This window comes from Hemicordylus capensis, chromosome 3 (assembly GCF_027244095.1).
Source record: "Hemicordylus capensis ecotype Gifberg chromosome 3, rHemCap1.1.pri, whole genome shotgun sequence".
NCBI classification, from domain to species: Eukaryota; Metazoa; Chordata; class Lepidosauria; order Squamata; family Cordylidae; genus Hemicordylus; species Hemicordylus capensis.
In genome coordinates, this window is record NC_069659.1 from 26,210,515 (window position 1) to 26,233,096 (window position 22,582).

At 43.9% G+C, this 22,582-nt stretch overlaps 1 protein-coding gene and 1 long non-coding RNA gene across 3 annotated transcripts in view; one reads left to right on the forward strand and one right to left on the reverse strand.

The window, feature by feature from the left end:
- Nucleotides 1–10,950: 10,950 nt before the first annotated feature.
- The window catches only part of MMP20 (matrix metallopeptidase 20), a 51,412-nt gene continuing 39,780 nt past the window's right edge, over nucleotides 10,951–22,582 (reverse strand). Inside the window, exons 9-10 of the mRNA XM_053310869.1 lie at nucleotides 19,597–19,700; nucleotides 10,951–11,308 (exon numbers count right to left, since the gene is read on the reverse strand). Of these exons, the coding sequence (XP_053166844.1) occupies nucleotides 11,208–11,308; nucleotides 19,597–19,700 (205 nt within the window). The 3' untranslated portion in view covers nucleotides 10,951–11,207. The remainder of the gene's footprint in view (nucleotides 11,309–19,596; nucleotides 19,701–22,582) is intronic.
- LOC128351376 (uncharacterized) lies at nucleotides 11,303–22,150 on the forward strand. 2 transcript variants are annotated; one of them, XR_008319740.1, is made up of 4 exons: nucleotides 11,303–11,845; nucleotides 12,460–12,611; nucleotides 17,378–17,485; nucleotides 21,504–22,150. It is a non-coding gene; the product is annotated as an uncharacterized LOC128351376 (long non-coding RNA). The 2 variants fall into 2 exon arrangements; XR_008319741.1 differs by lacking the exon at nucleotides 21,504–22,150 and adding an exon at nucleotides 20,692–20,866.

The window sequence follows — 22,582 nt, forward strand, 5'->3', positions numbered from 1 at the left end:
TAGGGCAAATAAGAGCTATGGGGTGAGTGGGGAGCATTTTGATTGGGAAAATGGCATCTCTCCCCTCCCACACCCAGTGCTGCAGTCCCAATCTAGTTTGGGCCTCTTAATGATTATTGGCTGACATTCAGATTGCCAGTGCAGTGAGGGAGCAACCGAACAGAATTTCCCAACTAACTGCTCCATTGCAGTGGGAAAGTGGCAATTTTTGACACCCTCCCCTTTTCCAGGAGCCCTCTGTGCCATCTGAAAATCTTTATTATTGTTTATTTATTTCATTTAACATATTTTTATACTGTCCAAAACTTACATCTCTGGGCAGTTTACAACAAAATAAAAACAGGAGAAGTAAAACATTAGTTAAAACAAAAACAAGAAGTTTAAAACATCACAACAATTTAAAATTTTTATAGCAATATTTTAAAACAGCATTAAAACCATATGTCTCCAAGGGCTGAGCAACCCTCTGGGACATATTTTCTCATGGCACAGAAGGCTTTTTAGGGAAGGTGAGTTTGGCAAAAAGTGCACCAGAGCAGTTAGTTGGGAAGTTCTGTTAGGCTGCTCTCTTGCTGCACCGGTACATCCTTGCTCTGATTGTCAGGCACTATTTGCTAAGGTTAAAAGAGAAGGGAGACCTAACAGCAGATTATCATCATCTTGTCCAGGTATGCTCTTAATCTTTAAACTTTTAGAATCCTGATCTTAAACTGTGAACGCTGCAACAACTTTTGGTTGAGAGATTGTAACTAATATCTCAGGTACTCTCATTCACCACAACAGGAGAAACTGCAGGGACACTGCTTGTGCAATTGCACTTAAGCAGCAGCCTCCTCACTGCCTTTCAAGCCTGCAGCAGTGTCACTCTCATGTTGGCCAACACCACTCAGCCCTTAGAAGAGAGGAAGCTGCCGTATACCTACTCAGACCATTGGTCCATCTAGCCCTGTATTGGCTATACTGACTGGCAGTGGCTCTCCAAGGTTTCTGGCAGGAGTATCTCCCTATCTGGCATCTCCCCGTAGGAATCTCTACCTGGAGATGCCAGGGAATGAACTGTTAATGAAATTGTTCCAGAGTGCTGGCTTCTCAAATCGGGCTTTTGGGCTAACATGGGGAATCAGTGTGATTATGTGGAACAGTTAATTACTGTATCAATTTGTGCAAAGTTTTGGTCTGGAAATGAGGAGAAGACAGGAATATGTTACAATCAGATTTATTTAGGGATAGTAGGACTACAGGAAAATAAAAAGATTTGTTAGGCAAGGTGAGGAGGCAATAAAATCTTAACTAATAGTATTAACTTGAGTCTCACATAGAAGCGTTTTAGCTTAAGGTCCGGATGGTCGATTAAATCAACTTAAGGCTTTGCTTGAGAAAGGACCATGATGTAGACTTGAAGAGGAAAAAGAAGAGAGCAAAGATATTTTAAAGGGGATAGGCAGTTAGTATTACTGGTCCCGATCCTTTGGTGTGTTGGATATATTTGCAGGTTGGGGTGCACAGCTAGACTTCCTTGCAGGGGGAAGGCAGCAGAAAAGTGGGAAGAAGAAAGGGTGAGGAACAAAGAGCTACCACTCAAACCCTTGAGAACCAGCAGGGCAAAGATCCATGTGGAGTCTGATTCCAATTCTGATCCCGAGGCCATGTGACTGGGCCAGGGGTATTTGTACTCAGAAACATATCCTGAGGCAACGCATAAGTTAATCGCCCTGACTGGAGAGGCTGAAACTTGCATGTAACAAAGCAGTTCATGTTTACATGAACCAATCAAGTGTGTGTGATCTTTAAGAAACAAAAGATGGAATGGCTGGTTGAGAGGTGTGTGTAGCGTATTGGATGGATGAACTCAAAAACCTTATCGGAGACCAGGACATCTCTTCCTGAGAGAGAGAGATGTTCCCTTTTCTGTTAACAACCCTACCTCTGGGTCCTCGCCAGCTCTTTAACATGATGATAGGAGCAGGGGCAAACCAAGGTAACTTGGACTCCTGAACTGCCCAGCCATGAGCCCCCCCCCACGCAAGGCCCCCCAAAACCTCCTTTGGAGGGCCTGCCCTGCCAAAGCTCCATTTTTTTTGTTTAAAAACTCTTACCGCAGCGGAGGAGTGGCTGTGGGGGTGGGGAAGCAGAGCAGTCTTTCTCCCTTCTCCTCCCCTCCCCCAGCGGTGATGGGGTGTGAGCAGGAATGACGCTGAGCCCATCTGTTTGGGCCAGCGTCTTGAAGCAATTGCGAGGTGCACCTGTGCAGTTGAGATCATTGCAAGCCCGTGACGTCACGGGCTTGCAACAATCTTTATACTGTGCAGTTGCACCTCACAGTTGCTTCAAGATGCTGGCCCAAATGGATGGGCCAAGCATTGTTCCTGCTCACACCCCACCACCACTGGGGGAGAAGGGAGAAGGACTGCTCCGCTCCCCGCCCTGCAGCCACCCCTCGGCCACAGTAAGAGTTTTTAAACAAACAAAAAACCGGAGCTTTGGTGGGGTGGGTGCGGAGTGGCTCAGCTGCCGGAGGCCCCCGGCCCTGGCCATTTGGAGGCTCCCCTGCACCTTGGAGGTCCGGACTGGGTCCCCAAGGTCCGGGGGTTAGTGCACCTCTGGATAGGAGTCTGGGGGTGTGCCATGCTTATCTGAGTAGTTGTGAAAGCGATTAGCAAAGCTAATCCCGTCATGAAGGGAGTTAGCTATTTTGTTTGTGAAGGTCTCTTTGACCCAGGTCTGCTTGCTAGCTTCTTCCCTTTTTGCAAGAGAGGCCACGGGGGTGTCCCTGTGGCCGTTTGTTATCCTGATCTTGGGCAATGCAGCCCCATGTTTGCTTGTGCCAAGCAACCAAACTGCATTGTTTGCCAAACACGGGCATGTGCAGAGTTCACGATCCGGTGAGCTCTGGTATCCAAGATGGAGGTTGCAAGCCTGCAACTCCAAATCATAGAGTGGGGTGTTGTTTTCAGTCCCAAGACAAGCTGTTTCTGTAACAGAACCTGGGACCTTCTTCTGCATGCCAGCTTGCAGTTGCTTTTCCATTGAGCTATGGCTCCATCCCCTAAGGGGGATATCCTACAGCACTTACATGTAGTCACCCATTCAAATCCAAACCAAGGTGGACCCTGCTTAACAAAGGGGACAATCCATGCTTACTACCACCAGACCAGCTCTCCAGCCCTTACTGTTGTCTACGCTGCATATGGAGTAGGAAGCCTCAGAAATATCCATGCTACCTTGAAACCAAGCAGATTTTAATTAAAAAAGCATTCATGTGATGGCATATCAGTTAAATTAATTTATTGTTCATTTAATGACTTAGGAAAGAAAATAATACATTGAAGAAATGACAGCCTCTAATACAGAACTGTAGGGAATATCTGTGCACCACTGACAAATTTCCTAATGCATGTTCTCGTCACCATTTAATCACACCCACTGACATTCACATAGGTGCCCAACTGATTAAACATTCTATAATCCAAACAATCTGAATAACCAGTAAGAGGCTCATATTGAATGATTCAGACAGAACCCCTGGAATACTTAAAAGCACTTGAAATTGGTTTTTTTTTAAAAAAAGTTTTGCTGTTTGCTTTGCAACATTTCATCATGATCAACATTTCCTTTTATTTTCCTGAGAACTGAACCTTGTAAACTGTTACGTTTTCTATACTCTCTGTTAAGCTGCAATCCTATGTATGTTTACTTAGGAGTGAACTTAGTGGAGTTATTTTTGAGTAAACATACAAAGGACTGGGCTGCAAATATGCTTAGTTATGTGGTTGGCTTTGACTGCTGCAAAGTTGATTGAAACTACGTGGTCATTCACACACTCAAAATCTGTGTTCTACCCAGCTTTGGGAGCTGTGTGTGCTCCCATTTTTTGGTTGTGTGGGAACAGGATAAGAGGAAAACCTGGGTAGAAGTAATTATGCGGAAGCAAGGTAGGAGGAAAACCTGGGCAGCTTTTCCTCCTACCTTGCTTCTACACAATCACTTCTACCCAGGATTTCCCCAAAATCGGGAACACACATAGCTCCCAAATCTGGGAAGAACACAGTTTGTGATTGCGTGAATGACCTCTACCTTTCATACCTCTGTGCTAAGGTCAGGGCTGGCACCAGAAGTTGCCACATTGGGCACCTGTCAAAGGCTTAGGGTCTTCTAAAGCATCCACTTCTGATCTCCGAGACCACCTTTGTGCCCATGGCTTTTGGATGGTACTGTCAGAGTGACTCTCTGGGGGCCCACTCAGGTAGGAAAGAGCCCATAAAAGGCTCCCTAAAACCTCGAACTAGCCCTGGGTGAGATTACCATGTTTTGTGCTTTCGTTGCCTAATCTATTTTTGTCCTTTATCAATATTGCACATTCCGCCCCCCCCCCGTTGCCTAAAAATATTGTTTGTTTGTTTGTTTGTTTGTTTGTTTATAAACCGCCCCATCCAGAGGCTCGGGGCGGTGTACAACAACTTTTAAAAAGACATAAAACCCACAATTAAGACAATGCTAAAAACAATATAAAAACAATTCAAAAATGATTAAAATTATTTAAATCCAATTCAAATACATTACAACAACACTTTACAAGCCTTGGAAGACCAGGCCAAATAAATAGGTTTTTAGGGTTCTCTTAAAGGCCGACAGTGAGCCTAAACTGTGGATATCTGCCAGGAGTGCATTCCATAGACCAGGAGCAGCTACAGAAAAGGCCAGGTTCTGAGTCGCCACCAGACGTACCGGTGGTAACCAGACGTACCGGTGGTAAAAATAACACAGCAACTGAGCCTGCAGTCAGTGGGAGCTTCCTAGGGTGAACACTCTCAGTACCTTATATACATTTACATTTACATCTAAATATGTTAGTAAAATGGCTTGCAATTTGCAAGCACATTAACATCTTGAGGCTATTCTCATGATCACAGGAAAAGCAGGCTAAGGGAGCCCAGCCCGCTTACTTGTGGTCATGGGAACCACGTGGCTCCCGGCAGTTAGTCCGTTTCAGTCCCTAACCCAATGAGGTTAGTGGAGCGAGTGCTCTGCTAACCCCGTTTGACTGAGGGGCTATTCCCACGATCAGGCAAAATCAGGATAGGGGAGCCTAGCCCAATCTTGCCTGATCGTGGGAGCCACCGGGCTCGCAGGCGAGCCCGGTGGATCCTAGGCGGTAAACCCGCCTAAGTACCCCTCCCCTAAAACTGGGTTTGCAGAGCGAGCACTCCACAAACCCGGTTTTCAAGATCGTGAGTAGCTGCGGCGCAACTCCACGCTGCAGCTACTCACAAGTAGACCCCCGGAGGGGAGGCGAAAAGCCGCCTCCCGGCTCTGGGGGTCTCCCCAGTATGCCCTGTGTGCTCGCCCTGAGCCATTTTGGAAGGGCGGTATACAAATCAAATAAATAATAAGAATAAGAATACTGGAACTTTCAAGGGCCCCGCTCCCCCCAGCCCCCGCCGGCTCAGTCACAGAGCTGGCAATCGTGTGGGCGGCCGATCCAGACGTCCAGGGCTCCCACTTGCTTGTGTGCAGGGAGAGCGGGCTTAGCCCGCTCTCCTCACTCTGTTGCACAAACCGGGTCTCACTGATCATGAGACCCAACTCTGATTGTGTGCCGCCACTGCGTGGCTCCATGCCGAGTAGAGCAGCCTCCTGGCATGGGGGTCTCCCCAGAATGTCTGGTGCACTCACGTGGGGCATCCTGGGACTTCTGGGGGCCAGGCGGCCCCTGATCTCCACAACCCCAACCAGCAACGTGATGGAGCTGGTATGACTACCAGCTGATCCAGCCAGCCAGGTGCTTGTACCACATCGAGGCACTTCACTTTGATCATGTGAAGTGCTTCCTTATCTCTTGGTGACTATGCTATCCCTAGCTCTATGAGATATCATTGCCCATGTCACAAGGTGGTGGCTACATTCCGGCAGCAAATAAAGCCTTTCAGGCTAAAGTGATACCTCAGCTGCTATATGGGATTCAGGTTAGACCGCCAAAAGACTTACAAGCTTTAGAAAAAGTCCTATCGGGCTTTCTGAGATCACTGTTGAGGGTACCAAAATGCGTCCCGAACTCCTTAATACGGCTGGAGACTGGGCTATGGAAATTGGAGACCAGGGCCTGGCTTCTTATTATCCTGTATTGGATCAAGACTTATCTTTACCCGGTAGGACTTATACCTCATCTCCTTGCCGCTACCCCACAACCCCATTGGTGTATGGCGGTTGAGGAAAGACTCCGGAAGATGGGCTTCTGCCCAGCACAATTGTTAGAACAGGGCGAGTCAATGGCAAGATCCCTAGTTAAACAAAGGCTTAGGGACATACATTTCCAGGAGGAAAGGGCCTCTGTAAATAGACTGCTACAATTCCTAAGCACCAAGAAAGATTGGGTCATAGCCTCTTATTTCTACACAATCTATTCACCAAAGCTTCGCTGGGCGTTTACAAGAGCTCGCTTGAATGCTCTACCCTCAGCGATGTTAGCAGGGAAATTTGAGAGAAAACCCTATGAGGAGAGACTATGCCTCTGCGGATCTGCTCCCGAAACTTTGATGCATTCACTGTTACATTGTCCACTTTATACTGATGAAAGATTTATTTTTATCTCAGTACCTGAAAGATCTCAAAAGCCACTCAGTGGAGACGATTCTTACATGTTTGTTAGAAGATAGGGACCCAACAATATCCCTGGCGGTTGCTAAATTTTGTTACACATTGACCAAACTAAGAGAAGCTAGAGCACAGCAATCGGTTACTGTCAAAGTTTCCTGATTTTATGTATTTGATAACATTTTAGATTTTGTTTCCATTTTGTTTCCTCTTTACTGTGTATATTCTGTGTCTATTGATGTTTGATCTAAGATTGTAAATAAACAACTAACTAACATTGCCCATGTTTTCCTAGGGGAGAGTTCCCCCCACATTTTCTGAGACAATAATGAGGTTTTCCAGGGGTTGGGATTCTCTTGGTAGTCTTGGAGGCCATTCACACGATGGGAGAAAATTGGGCTAGCTTCCGATTTTCTCCCATCGTGTGAACCACCAGGCTCGGCTGCAAGCCCAGTGGTTCACAAGCGGGTCACCTGCTTCTGTAACCCAGTGCTTAAACTGAGTGCTCCACAAATTTGGTTTAAGCATTCATGAGTAACCGCAGCGCGGCTCCGTGGCTACTCACAAGTAGACCCCTGGTGGGAGACTGAAAAGCAGCCTCCCCACATATTTGTCACAGGTTTCACTTATTTCTGGACAACATCCAGACATATTAGTCATGATTAAGCTCCATTGAAATCAATGAGACAGGTTAGTCATGGCTAAGGTAAGTCCCATTAATTTCAGTAGAACTTAGTCATGACTAACTTAGGCTTAATGCGGCCCATTATTATTATCCTTAATGCATCTGGAACTGAGTTTCTTCTTGACTTTTGTGGTCCTCAGTATAAGGAACAGAAAGCTCAGGAGGCAAGAGATTTTTTCAATGCCTAGTGAATTATGTAGATATTGTATAATTCTCAGTAAGACCTGCTCTTGGACATGGTTAAGATTTAATGCAAAAAAGAAGAAAGAAAGCAGTTTAATTTCAGGGTATTTGTTGTGATTACTCTTCATATAGGTCGTAATAGCTACAGCAATGATATCAACACTCTCCTTCCTTTTTTTATTATTTATGTATTTATTTTTACATTTATATCCCGCTTTTCCTCCAAGGAGCCCAGATCTCCTTGGAGCTCTGTTATGTTTGTTTATGTTTATCCTCACAACAACCCTGTGAGGTAGGTTAGGCTGAGATGCGTGACTGGCCCAGAGTGACCCAGTGAGTTTCCTGTCTGAGTGGGGATTTGAACTCAGGGTTGGCCTGCATGCAGATTGATTTAATTATCCATAAGCAATAGTCACTATGGGCATGATCATGATCAGAGAAACACATTTGGGTCATTGATTTTATACCCCCCAACATTTCAGTGATGAAAACAGGGGCATGCTTGTAACACCTCTATTAACATACTGAGGATAACTTCATGAAGTTTTACGAGGCATTTCCAAAAAGACAAAAAGAAAGACAAAACAGAGGCAGTGATTTTACCAGGGATGGGTACCCAAAATTGGACTGTTGCTGGAAAAATAGGGACAGCTGGAGGGTATGTGATTTTGATAGTAGAATGTTTGTTTATTATGTCCACTTTAGATACCATCTTTTTACAAAAAATATTCCCAATCCCACAGCTGTTCACAAATAATAAACAAGTTTACGATTTTTCAAAATAAAACTGTAAAACATTTGTCCAGCACAATCCTAGGCATGTTTCCATCGCAGCGTATTCAGTAGGTAATAACACTCCATAATTAGTGTGTTTAGGATTGTACCCTAAAGCATCTGAAACAAGTTCAGAGGAAGTCAACGAATATAATTCCAGTTACTACTACCACCACGAATATTTATATACCACTCTTCAACCAAAGTTCTTAAAGTGGTTTACATAGAAAAATAAAGAATACATAAATAAATAAGATGGCTCCCTGTCCCCAAAGGGCTCACAATCTAAAAAGAAACATAAGACAGATACCAGTAACAGCCACTGGAGGGTTGCTGTGCTGGGGTTGAATAGGGCCAGTTGTAGGGACATCAAAAACGTTTCAACTCGAAATGGGCATTTTGAGTGTTTCATGCTCAAAACAAAATGCCCTCTGAATAAAGGCTCTGTTTTGAGCTCGGAGCAAAACAACCTCACTTCAGTTAGAAAAGTTTCAATGTTTTGAGCACCATTTTGGATACTTGTTTTTCTCTGGCTGTTTTCTAGCACTGGCTTCCAACTGGCTTGCGATCGCCTTGCTTCTTGGTTGGCTTGTTATCATACAAATCAAGTGTTGTCATGGGCAACTGTGCCCCCATTGGCTGGGGGCAGGGAGGAGGGACTGGAGAACACAAAAGGAGGGCATTTCAAAATATATTGAAAGCAACTGGGAAGAAGAGAGAGCCATTATAGCGTGCCTTTGTTGAAGAGGATACATCTGGATGGAAGGAAGGTAGGTAGGTTTGATTTTGTGGTTTTCTCAGCACTGTGGTTTTCTCATTCTGTGCTATTGCTGCTACAACTATGGTTTTGTTGGATCACAGATTGACAAAGACAGAACTTGGGTGCCCTCCTTCCTTGAGTTGTGGTTTTGTTTTGTTTGTGAGATAGTGTTGGTGTGTGTGTAATATTTCTTGGTGATTGCTGTGATGAGCTCCATGTCTGGCCTTGAGACTAACTTGTGCTTCACTCACTGCTCTGTTATGTTCTGCAATCTGCATTGTAAGGTGTACTCAGTCAAAATGTGGCTGAAGTTGCTCAAGTTGAGCTTATGGCTATGCTTGCTGCTAAGGGTGCTGCTGTGGCAGCTGTTGCAATGCTAGGAAGTAAGGAGTTGTAACTGTGTGTGAGAGAGCAAATTGTGCCAATGCTGTTACTGCAGCACAGGCACTGTGGCTGGCAGTAGACTCTGGGTCAGTGATTAATTTTTGGACTGTGTTTGAAATGTGTGTTCTGTGTGGGGAAGGACAGATTCCCTTTTACTGTGAGCTTCTGCAGTGTTTTTCAAAGCAGGGTTGCAAAATGCATTGCAAATTGCAATGCAAAACTTGTGTGTGCATTGTGAGTGCAGTTTGTTCCGGCCATAGGGAACAATGGGGAAACTCACCCCTTTGTTTTCCATGGGTAGCTGCTAGGGACACAAGTGGATTGTGTAGCAGGGCATTATGGGTGGGCATTATTCACCTACCACCTGACCCACACAGAGGTGCTCTTACCCCAGATTTTGGGGCCCTGGTTCACTGCCTCCAAATGGCCGGGGGGGGGGAGCTGCAGCAGCCACCCTATGCCCTCCCTGCCAAACCTCCACTCCCCCCATAATTTCAGCAGCTGAAGTTGGGGAGGGGACAGAGGTTCAGCATGGCACAGCAGGCATGGGGTGGCTGCAGGAGCCCCCCCCAAGGAGGTTTTGGGGGCCCCTTGTGGTGGGGGCAGTCAGAGTGCCCCAATTACCTACCGTGTTTCCCCAAAAATAAGACAGTGTCTTATATTAATTTTAGCCCCCCAAAATGCACTAGGGCATATTAGTGGTACATCAGAAATTACTGCTAGGTCTTACTTTCAGGGTAGGTCTTACGGGGAAACAGGGTAGGTGCACCCCTGAACCCAGGGATAGGGAGTTAAAGGCCTTAAGACTGGAACATGTCTTAACTATTTAGAGCAAGTGCTTTGGTTGAAGATGTAGGTGCTCCTGAGGAATACTCACCTGTGATCTGACATATCATATGGCAGTCTCAAATAGGGTGGGTTCAGACAACCCGCAGAAAGTAAGTAGAAGTGAACGGGAACTTCCCAGTACGTGATGCTTCCACTGTGTCATCTGAAGCTGCCAGTATTGGGTGTACAATGTTGGGTTTCCTCCACTGTCTGACATTCTCCCAACATTTTTAACCAACATTTGAAGTTGGATAGAGTATGTCGAGTGAAAGAGGGAGCTGACATTGTCCACCTGACATTGGCAACATGAAGTGAACAACTTCTTACTCCTGTTGGGAGTGTGCACTCTTTTCCACACCCTACAGTTCCTCTGCTTCCTACTTGGTAAGTATTTTCAGGCTGTTGTTGGAACCAACCCAAAACAAAACTACATATGCTAAATCATTGTAAACCGCTTAGAGAGCTTCCAGCTATAGAGCGGTATATAAATGTAAGTGCTATTGCTATTGCTAAGTGCTATGTTTGATGCAACCTCAACAACCCCCATAGCATTCATAACCCATAACTGTTGTCAGACTGAGAATTACATATGGAGCATCAGACACTTCTTAAGGCTAAAGTGGGAGAGAGAGTTTTCAAATTTAGCAAGAAAGCAAGGACATCCCACACAGTAAGGATCACCTGAGAATTCTCTTTCTACCCTGCACCTGTCAGATAGACGTTTAAGAGAAGAGTTACTCAAATGTGGGCATATCCATAAAATGTATGGGCTAAGCAATTCTTTAATGTCTTTGATATGGAGTGTGTTATTTATTTGAACTCATTTCTCTCTTCCCCCTGACTTTAATGATGATGATGATGATGATGATGATGACGACAATCCTTTGGCATCGTTCTTCAGAAGAAAAGGTCACAGGAAGTGAAAATCTTCGGTGCTGCCTGAGATGGTATGAGTTTTCAAGATCTCCCAGGTTGCTGTGATCATCCAGTGCCTATTTTAGTTCAGCAGCCTACCCAGGAGCTGGATTTCACAACATTCACCACATCTTCCTTTTCCTTATCATATTTATAGGCTTTGGGGCCCGAAAAGAAGTAAATGAATCCTAAAAAAAAACCAAAAAGAAAAGGAACTAAAAATAGGAATTATTAGCCTGAAGACTTAAGATTTGAGAAACGCAACTATCCTTTCACCTATTTAACCTTCAATCCATGTCATGAAACAAAAACTATTGTTGCGGTCATGGGGTATTTATGTATTGCATACATCTGTATTGCGTAGTTTTCCATTTTACCGATCCTTCTGTATCTGTTGTGCCTTGTATATTTGTTATTATTATACATTTATTATTATTTTACATTTTGTATCCCACTCTTCCTCCAAGCAGCCCAGAGAGGTGTACTACATACTTCAGTTTCTCCTCACAACAACCCTGTGAAGTAGGTTAGGCTGAGAGAGAAGTGACTGGCCCAGAGTCACCCAGCAAGTATCATGGCTGAATGGGGATTTGAACTCAGGTCTACCCGGTCCTAGTCCAGCACTCTAACCACTACACCACGCTGGCATAACTTTATTTATATGCCAAAGGTGGAGGAGCCCATATCCTTGAGCTCACCACCTCCCGCCAAAGGACAAATGTGAGGTAGGGGTGAGATGGCATAACAGCCTGGAAACAGAAAGATTAATTTATGAGCCAGGCCCACAAATTTTGGCCATTGGTACCATGAAGGAATGAGTCCTTCCCATTTTGTTTTGTGGTTTGTTTTTCTTTAGTTCTGTTTTCCCTCCAGGCTCTGCAGGGGTTAAAAGGTAGCAACTTCTAACAGCCAAGGCTGAGGTAAAAGTTGTCCGCTGTAGAGTTTTGGAGGGAAAGTTACAATTAGACCTGTAAAGAATATTCTCTGATACATTTAATAGAAGGGGTAGAATAATTCTCTGAAATATTCTCTCCTATGCTAAATAATGCAGGATAATATTCTTACAAGTCTAGTGACAATGTGTTGTGATTGGTTCTCTCTAGGCAGAGACAGAAGATTCTGGCTGCCTGAGGGAAGAAACTCCCTGATTAGTTAATGTATCCCTTTGGAAGTCGATAAAAGGTTTCCCCCCGTTTTTAAAAATGGTGACGGAAAAGCAGTGCAGTTTGGAGCTCTCCTAATTAGTTTGTTATAATCTGGTCCACAGAAGTGGAATTTTTATTGTTTTTGTAGTTATATCTTTGTTTTTTAAATACATCCTTTTTTTTTTTACTGGAAGCTGCTTTGAAGAAGCTCGGACCTTGCGGAGAATTATCTAAGAGAGCTGCTGGCTGCAAGGGGAAAGAAATGAAATAGGATGAGCCCTTCGTTAGTAAAGCCCTCAAAAGCAGCAAAACAGACACGGATGGCCTCCTACTATTAAAAGAGATGGTGAGTGATTTGGCTACTCATACCTCACCCAACAGATATGAGATGTTAGGATAGGAAAATCATGGCCTGGCTATCAGTTAATTAATGAGGTTGGGAAGATGCAGAGCAATAGAGATCCAGACTCTATCACCAAGGTTTGTCAGTCAGAAGACTTAATTAATTTGGTGGGAGACCAAGCATCAACCTAGCTCCTATAAAGATCATTTAGCCCAATACCGTTTTCTCACAGCAACAATTAATAAGTGTTTCAAACAAACTGGACCACATTAAGATGGTGTTTGATGCATTCACACAGAAACAAATGGGGGTTCCTCTGGCTAAAAGTGAAATTAATCTCAGAGTTGTGGAACACGGAAAATCAACGGTAGAGCCCTTGGAACAGAGCCAGTAGCCCTGAGAACACAGGAGTTAATGCTTCCTGGAGCCAAGAGAATGAAGCATTGGCAAAGCGATTTCTCCAGAGAAATTGCATCACACTGCAAATTGCTTTCTTGGAGATTAATAGAGGATGATGGAGTTCAAGGAAAGCGATTATATATTCACTGAGTCAGCTTTTAAGATGGAAACATCATCCATAGACCTGTTGAATTGGGAGAGACTCCCAAATACATTCCTGGGAATGCATCTCCTATTAACTTTTGACCAAGCTCTGATCCCTTCAATCTTATTGAAAATGAAAAGATTTCTGTTTCTGTCATTTAAAATATCACCAATTGCTGTTTACAAAGAAGTGAAGGTCTGCCAAAGACTAATTAGAAGAAGTAATGCAGCTCCTGGCCAGAATGGCCTTGAACTACAAATGCCTACTGGAAAGATTCCAGAATCTTCAGCTTTATCTGAACTGCTAAAAGAACAAGCCACAAATCTACAAAGTCCTGTTAACCCCCTCAAGACTACTCTGCAGAAAGAGCAAGAGACAATTTCCTCAGGATTGAACACTCTCAAATACAATTTGGCTAATATTTTTGAAACAGCTGAACCGCTCAATAATCTCTTTCCTGACAAAGAGACGTTGGGGCTGTTCTTACAATCACAAAAATCGGGCTAGGAAAATCCTAGCCTGATTTTTGTGATCATAAGAACCATCGGGCTCGGAGCCAAGCCCGGTGGTTCTGGAGCGGCTAAACCGCTCTGGTAGCCCGCCCCTTAGTCTGGGTTTGCAGAGCGAGTGCTCCACAAACCTGGGCTATCTGCTCGTGAGTTGCCGCAGTGCGGCTCCGCACCATGGCTACTTGTGAGCAGGCCCCCAGCCGGGAGGCTTAAAAGCAGCCTCCCCGCTTGGGGGTCTCCCCAGTATGCCCTGCGCGCTCGCACAGGGCATACTGGGGCTTCCGGGGGCAACGCAGCCCCCGAGCTCCCCAGCCCCCGCCGGCTCTGTCTTGGAGCCGGCCATTGTGTGGGCGGCCGATGTGGCCGCCCAGGGCTCCCTGATCGCTCGTGAGCGTGGAGAGCGGGCTTAGCCCACTCTTCCCACTCACCCATTAGAACCGGGTCTCCCTGATCGTGAGACCTGGTCCGTTGTCAAAGAAGGTACATAAAGTACAGGGGAAACAGAGATAAGATCAGCAACCAGACATAGAGGCACTTCACACAATTGGTGTGAAGCGCTAGATGGGGTTTGTGTGGGGAGAGCGGGCTTAGCTCGGTCTCCCTGCACATGAGCAGCCACTCGTTGCTGGGCAGCTGGAGCGGTTGCTCCGGTTGGATGCTCCCGTGCCTGGCCGCAGTTCTGTCGGGAGCTCCGGGGGTTGGGGAAAGGGGAGCGCTGCCATGTGGCGCCCCGTCCCCTTGAACGCCAGGAAGGCACCACACAAGTGTGCGGTGCCTTCCTGGGGTCCCCCCCCCCCAGTGTGCCAGCCACGGCTGCAAGCAGCCACGGGTGACACATGATCAAATAATCAAAGTTAATGGAGTGCTTGCACCATTAACCTCATTTAGGGTTAGGGGTAGTTAGGTGGGCTAGCTGCCAGAGAACCACTGGGCTCACCTGCGAGTCTGGTGGTTCTCACGGTTGCTTGAAACCGGGCTAAGGGAGCCCAGCCCAGTTTTGAGCAATCGTGTGCATAGCTTCAGAGAGAGAGAGAGAGAGAGAGAGAGATACACACAATATAGCTGAAGACAGAAAATCCACTTTAGATAAAGAATTGATTAATATACGACAACTCAACAAAATTGATTGTACAAAAAATTTGATGGATTTTTAATTTGCAACTAGTGGAACCCTCTTAGGGCGACCTCCTGAAAACACTAGCCATTGACAGCATCAAGGCAGTAGAAACTTCTATGGAGTTGCATCATTCACCAGAGCTAACAACTGGCCAGGCTCAGACTATGAATTCATCTTCAAAACCAGCCAAGAGCTTAATTATTACATCTAATTTATCTACTCCCTCCGAGGAGGATGCAGGCTTATCCTCACCAAGAATAACAAATTTGTCTAACTCTAATTTAGAACTCAATCTGTCCATAACAGAAGAGGCCCAACAGGAACGTACCAAAGCATCAGGTGACATTAATTGCCGGAATTGACTCATACCGCAAAAGTAGTCTGGGCTCAAAGCCCTTACCTATAATGTCAGGGGTATGGGTGACCCAGTTAAAAGAAAGAGAGTATTACATGCAATCCTTCGATAAAATCCAACAATCACTATGCTGCAGGAGACTCGTGGAGGGGGAAATAACAAGAAGGGCACTTTTACCCAGCCTTTATTAAGGCAAAAAATTGTTTCTACTGGTTCAGCTAGAGCCAGGGGAGTAGCCATTTTATTAGCTAGCTCTTTCAAGCTACAACAGGTTAAAATTAAGAAAGATCCAAAGGGGCGTTTTTTTAAAAAAGGGCGGATTTAATAACACAATGTTCACTATTGCATCAATTTACAGTCCAAACCAAAAGCAACTCAACTTTCTCCATAATACGTTATTTACATTGATGAATTTCTGTGAAGGCTATATAATTGTGGGTGGAGACTTGAATCAGATTGTTGACTGCAGATGAGATAAAAGTACAGTCTCCAGATTATATGGGGGGAAGCAAGTCTCCTCATTAGGAATGCTTTTAAATAAATTTTCACTTGTAGATGTCTGGAGGGAGGTTAATCCCTCAACTAGGAATTACACATACTTTCCCCCCTACACAATACACAAAAATTGATTATATCTTAATTACTGATATCTCAAAATTATCAATAATTTCTGCTGATATTGGATCTATAGGACTATCAGATCATGCCCCGGTTTCAGCATCTTTCAAGTTCATGAAGGCTCAAAAGTCTTTGCCAATTTGGCGGTTAAGCCCGATATTTCTGGACAAACCTTATATTGTAATGAGACTCAGTAATTCCATACTGCAATATTATAGACATAATGATAATTGGCACACACCCAAAGTGATCAATTGGGATGCAATGAAAACTTGCCTGAGGGGAGAATGTATTAAAGAGACCATTTTAATGAAAAGGAACAATACTGAAGCTCTTAACGAGCTCTTAACACAGATCAAAGACTTGGAAACAAAACATAGCCAAGTTTAAAGCAGCAGACAATCCATTTCTGAGTGCTACTTTTAAGAGTTGGGCAAAATGGCATATGAGTTTAGCGCCTCCTTATTAATCTCTTATTCTAATTTTTTGTCACCCCAAATTTGTTGGACTATTGAAATAAACAAACAAACAAATATTAACATCTCCTCGACTGTTGGAAGCTACTGAAACTGCTAGGGAAGGTAGCAGTGCGGGAGTTGGTCCTACTGGAGCTTGCTAGGCATCGGGAGAGAAGGCTAGCAAGCTTGTTTGTTTTATTCATTATTTGTTCATTAATTACATTTTTATACCACCACATCCAAAGGCTCTGGGTGGTGCACAGCAATGTATTTTGTAATTTGGACTTTGTACTCTTGCCAACTGAACTTTTCAACATTTGTTCCTGTACTGTTTGTTGAATGTTTGCAACCTTTTATTATAGTAAACCAGTTCTTTATACTATTTAATGGGTGTCTCTGTCAGCTATTTTAGTCCCACCTCATGCCTAGCTGCCTATTTGATTTACCACACAACGGAGTTTTGATATTGTTCTTGAAAGGCCGAGGGTACAGAGAGTGGGAGTGGAACCAGGCCACAAGCTAAAGATCTTATTTTGGTGGCAGTGGATGGTTAGACTGAGGGTCAGCTGTGGCCAAGCCCTCACAGGTACCATCTCGGGGATGAATGCTCATAGTTTGAATTCTCATAGGGATGAATGCTCACAATTTTGACCACATCTATCCCCCTAGAGATGGCAAATAGGTAATAGAATTGTTGCATTTACAATTTTCTCTGTGTTATCACCAGTGGTGCACCTAGGTATTTTTGTGCCCAGACCACCCTGTCACAAGGCCCCTCTGCATTTTTTTGGGGGGGGGCCTCCCGCCACCAGCCTGCTCCCACCCCGCCACTGCCCTGATGCGCTGAACCGCCAACATTTGCCATAAATTTAGCCACCAATGTGCACGAGTGGAGGGTGGGGGGTGAGCAGAGCAGGCCTCCCCCCTCCCCATGAATTTTTGTCCACTGCTATGTGAACAATTCCCTCATTATCACTGCATTTCTCCAAGATTGCTTCTTGTATAGCCAAATGCCAGTGATCACCTATTTCCATGACTGGATCAGACATATTGTGAATCTTTAGGCATGGCGTCAAACTATTTAGTAGTGAATTTCTTCAATCTAGTTGAAATGCTTGCCCTTGCCATAATTTGGATGGTATGACTAACATTTTGTCACACAATGCAGATGGATGTATCAATCTCCAAACCAAGAAATCTGCACCTACTCGGCTCACTCTGTTTGGCTCACCCTCACCCCCACCCCTGGCCATGCACATTGGAGGCTAAAATTAAGGTAAATTTTGACGGTTTGGCATGATGGGGCAGTGGTGGGGTGGGTGCAGGGTGGTGGCAGGAGAACCCCCAGAGGCCCCCCTGGACACTTGGAGGCCCTCTGGACCTTGGAGGCCACAGACTGGAGCCCCATGGTCCAGGAGTAAGAATGCCTGTGGTAATCACCTGTCTTTAACCCTTACTACAAACAACTGGGGTAAAATTAAGGTCATTTTTGCATTGAGAAATGGGTTAGGGTCAAGGTAACATTGAACAAATTGTTGTACTCACTCTATGGAGTATCTTTGGAGGACATTCCTGCCAATTTTCCTTTCCTTTCCGTTGATATCAACAATTTTTATAGTGGTTTTTGTACTTTTAAAAGTTTTTAAAACACCATTGCAAATTGGGCTGCTGTAGGCCCAAATGGTCAGACAGATAAAAGCATAAGTCGCTGAAAGTCTGGCAATGCTACCACTTATTTTCCATCTCTAGCAGTCAAAAATCACAATTCATCCCCCCAGATGGTTATGATCACCCAAGCTGGTACATGTACTCATCACCACAGGGGTATATTGCAAAAATGTTGCAAAAACAAGATGTGAGATGAGATCATCAAGATGAGGCTAAGGACACCAAAACAGATGTAGCTTCCAATGCTACATTTGCAAAACTCTGGTCAAACATGACTGGGCAAGTCCTGTAAGCAGGCATTAGTCCATTTATGGCAATGGGCCAGGGGTACATTTGCAACCAAAAAGCAGCGGGAGGGGGGCATTCATGCCTAGGATACAAAGTTACCTCTGGCACTTTTTCATCTGCAGAGACCCAATCATTTGTGGTAACTTCCTGATATCTGGAGGTATTGCTTGACATCCTGATTAAATTTACACAAGGAAGTCCCACTGAAATTAAAAGGGCATTAAAGGGAAAGTTGTGCTGTCGAATCAGTGTCGACTCCTGGCGACCACAGAGCCATGCATTCTTTGGTAGAATACAGGAGGGGTATTCTACCAAAGAGGAGAATTCTACCAAAGAATTTGCCATTCTTTGGTAGAATACAGGAGGGGTTTACCATTGCCATCTCCTGCACAGTATGAGATGATCCCTTTCAGCATCTTCCTATATCACTGCTGCCTAATATACGTGTTTCCCATAATCTGGGAAACATACCAGCGGGAATTCAAACCAGCAACCTCTAGCTCCCTAGGCAAGATACTTCCCCACTGCACCATTAGGTAGCTGCAATGCCTAAATTGTCCTTCTAGTCTAATGGGACTTAGGAACATAATAACATAGGAAGCTGCCATATACTGAGTCAGACCATTGGTCCATCTAGCTCAGTATTGTCTACACAGACTGACAGCAGCTTCTCCAAGCTTGCAGGCAGGAATCTCTCTCAGGCCTATCTTGGAGGTGCAGCCAGGGAGGGAACTTGTAACCTTCTGCTCTTCCCAGAGCGGCTCCATCCCCTAAGGGGAATATCTTACTGTCCTCACACATGTGGTCTCCCATTCTTATGCAACCAGGGCAGACCCTGCTTAGCTAAGGGGACAAGTCATGCTTGCTATCACAAGACCAGCAATCCTCCTCCTATACTTCCTCAGGTAAATTTATTCAGGATGTCAGCCGCTGTGTAATAAACTATCAGCAACAATGTCCTAAAAGGACAACACAGGAAAAATAAACCCTTTTGCACAAAATGTTTTGTGGGGGTTGAAATTTGCCCCATGACTGCTATTGAGGGTTAAACAGAACCTCATTTTAGAAGCTACTGGGTATGAGTATGGATAAGCTGATGCTGAGGCATGCAGGACATATGATTCTTATCCCTGTAAATAGCTTAATTGTCTTCATAGAGTGCGAGTTGCATTCTGTGGACCAGTGTTTCCTCTAACAGGGATCCCCAGATGTTGTTGACTACAACTTCCAGCATCCCCAGCTTCAATGGCCTTTGACTGGGGATTATGGGAGTTGTAGTCAATGACATCTGGGAACCCCTGTTAGAGGGAACCCTGCTGTGGACCACAGTGAAAACCAAGACCTACTCCTGTCTGATGCTCCTGCTTTACTCCATGATCTAAAAGTGGCATTCCTTTGAGGAATTATTGTTATGATGTGGAAAATACTCACCGTTTACCTCTACTGCTGCGTCTATTCTGCCACTGATTCCTGAGAACTCGTCCTCAATGCTCTTTGGGAAGTCCTTCTCCATTTTTCTCTTTGCTTCATCATAGCTTTTAAGAGAGAGAAGTGTATCATAAAGGGGAATTCCAAATCTATTTTTGTATATCTGTATCTGTAAATAGAAACCGGCTGACTTGACCCACATTTAAGAGGCATTTGCACTGACCAAGATGTTCCTGGAACTGCAGGAATATTTCACTGCAATGACTGAAATCTATTTTTGTATATCTGTATCTGTAAAGAGAAACAGGCTGACTTAACCCACATTTAAGAGGCATTTGCACTGACCAAGAGGTTCCTGGAGCTGCAGGAATATTTCACTGCAATGACTGAAATAGGCAGAGATTCCCAGTCTTGGTCCCCAGATGATGCTGGACTACAAATCCTATCATCCCCAACCAAAATGTCTGGGGATGTGGGGATTTGTAGTCCAACAGCATCTGGGGACGAAGGTTGGGAACCCTTGCAACCGAATTAAAGACTTTGATTGACATCTATAATCAAAGCATACCAAAAAATTGCCTTGCTGAATTAGACCAATGCGGTCGCTTTTCTGTTTACCATTGTATAAAAATTGGCTTGTTGTATTGGATAATCTGGTCCAGAATTTTGTTTTCTGTAACAGCCAGACAGATGCTTCTGAATGCTCAAAAGCAAGGCATGAAGGAGGTGATAGCTAACACATGTTGTCAGTCTTCAGGATTTAGCATTCAGAGGTATACTGCCTCTGTCCATGGGGGTTTCATTTAGCTATCATGACTAATAGCCATGGCATTGGCTGCCAATATGTTTCTGTGTGAAATACAAAGTGCTGGTTATTACCTATAATGTCTTTAATGGCTTGGGTCCAGGGTACTTAAGAGAGTGCCTTCTTTGTCATGAACCCTGTTGCCTATTGAGATCATCTAGGGCGGTCCGGTTACAGTTGCCTCTGGCTTGTTTGGTGGAGACTTGTGGCCAGGCCTTCTCTGTGGCTGCCCTGGGGCTTTGGAATATGCTCCCTCTTGAAATAAGAGCATCTCCTTCTCTGCTTGCTTTTAGGAGATGTCACTGTTTTAGGAGACATACCCTCAAGACATACCTGTTTTCTCAGGCTTTTATCTGAAATTTTAAAAACCATTTAATGTGTTTTTATCTTGCAAGATTGTTTTCTTTTGTGTGTGAATTTCAACTGTTTTATAAAATTTTAACATTTGTTATATTTTTAAATTTGCATACTGCCTAGAGATGTATATATCAGGTGGTATAGAAATATGATGAATGAATATGAATGATCAATGATTATTTTATGTATATAAATATGTCCTCATAAATTTGTATAATAATTTAATAATTATTAAATTATTAAATAATTTTAATAATTTGTTTTAATAACTATTCCATACTATCATTTTTTATTGTGTCTTGTGTATTTTAAATCTGTGTTGACTGTTAGATATATTCAATTTTGTACACTGCCTAGAGATGTACATATCAGGCAGTATAAAAATATGAAAAATAAATAAATATAATCCTTTTCTAAGCGCATCTAAGTCAGGGCCCATCACTTCATCACAGAATCACAGAATTTTAGAGCTGGAAGAGAGTTCAACCCCCCTGTATCAAACAACTACAGCATTCCTGACAGATGGCTTAGCATCTTTATAGGCATTTCAATAGTCTGGGTGGTTAAATGTTAATTTAGCTGATATGGTATTTAGATGATATGGTATTAGAGAGCAGGGAACCAATTCTGAATGCAGTGTGAACAAAACATTTTGCAGCTGATAAGGCGGGGGGAGGCTTGTAGAGTTTAAAAAGAAACAAGACCACTATGCAAAAATAATTAATATCACATCTGGTTTGACTTTAAGTGTGTCTTCGTGAAACTGAATAGACAAGGATGGATGCAAAGTCAGATATGGATCTTATCTGGACTTGGGTGAAACTATGAAATTGGCCTGATGCCCTGATCTTTTCCAGAATTAACGAAGTAATGGGCCCAATGTCCACAATTGTTCACATGCATTGCACACCTGAAAGAAAAGAAAATGCACAGAAATGGAAGGAACTGGAATTTGAAGGACCAGATTCCAAATCAATGGTACAAATTCTCAAATTTTGTGAACTACCTGGAGCCTTTGGAGTCGGGCAGTATATAAATAAAATGAAACCAGAATACAGGAATATTGAACATGGAGCACTGCCAATTTGCAGAAGGCTAATGAGATGGAAAAGGGGGGAATCCAGCCATCCTTAAAAACAGGCAAAGAGAAGAACATTTTCACATACATCAAGAGCCTTTTAGAATTCACTGCCAAAAACACAGAAGAAAGAGCAGACTTATTCTCTCTTGCTCTTGGGAGAAGGACCAGCAATGAAGCTGGCAGAAGCAAAACAGTGAAGCTGATTGCTCAGTCAAATGGCAGGACATAGAGAAAGAGAAAGATTACGTATAAGAAGAATACAGAAAAGTAAAGGCCCAAATGGAGCTCTGTAAATAAAGACAGAATTAATGTCACATTTCATTTTATCTTTATATAGATGCCATTGATGATGACACACGGAAGGCACCTGAGAGGGAAAATGTGTCTGTGAAGGATAACATTTCTAAGCAATACTTTGCTTTTGTATACCTATATGATCGTAAGCACAGCTGTCTCAGTGTTCCTTTTAGCTAAATATTTCAAGCTCTGGATAGATGAGCTAGAGGCTTTGTTTGTTGTCTCTTATTGTTTATTGTCATACAGTGGCACAACAAGCATAGTGTTTGGGCCTATATCTGTGAGTTCAAATCCTAGTTGGTTCTCTTTTGCTGTAGTGGTTTCCTGCACAGAGTGAGGGTTGGTCTCGAAGACATCCAAGGTTCCTTCTAACTCTAAAATTCTATGATTTAGCCGAGTGTTAAAAATGCTTGGGCACACTGCCACACCAACACGCATACCGTGTGTGT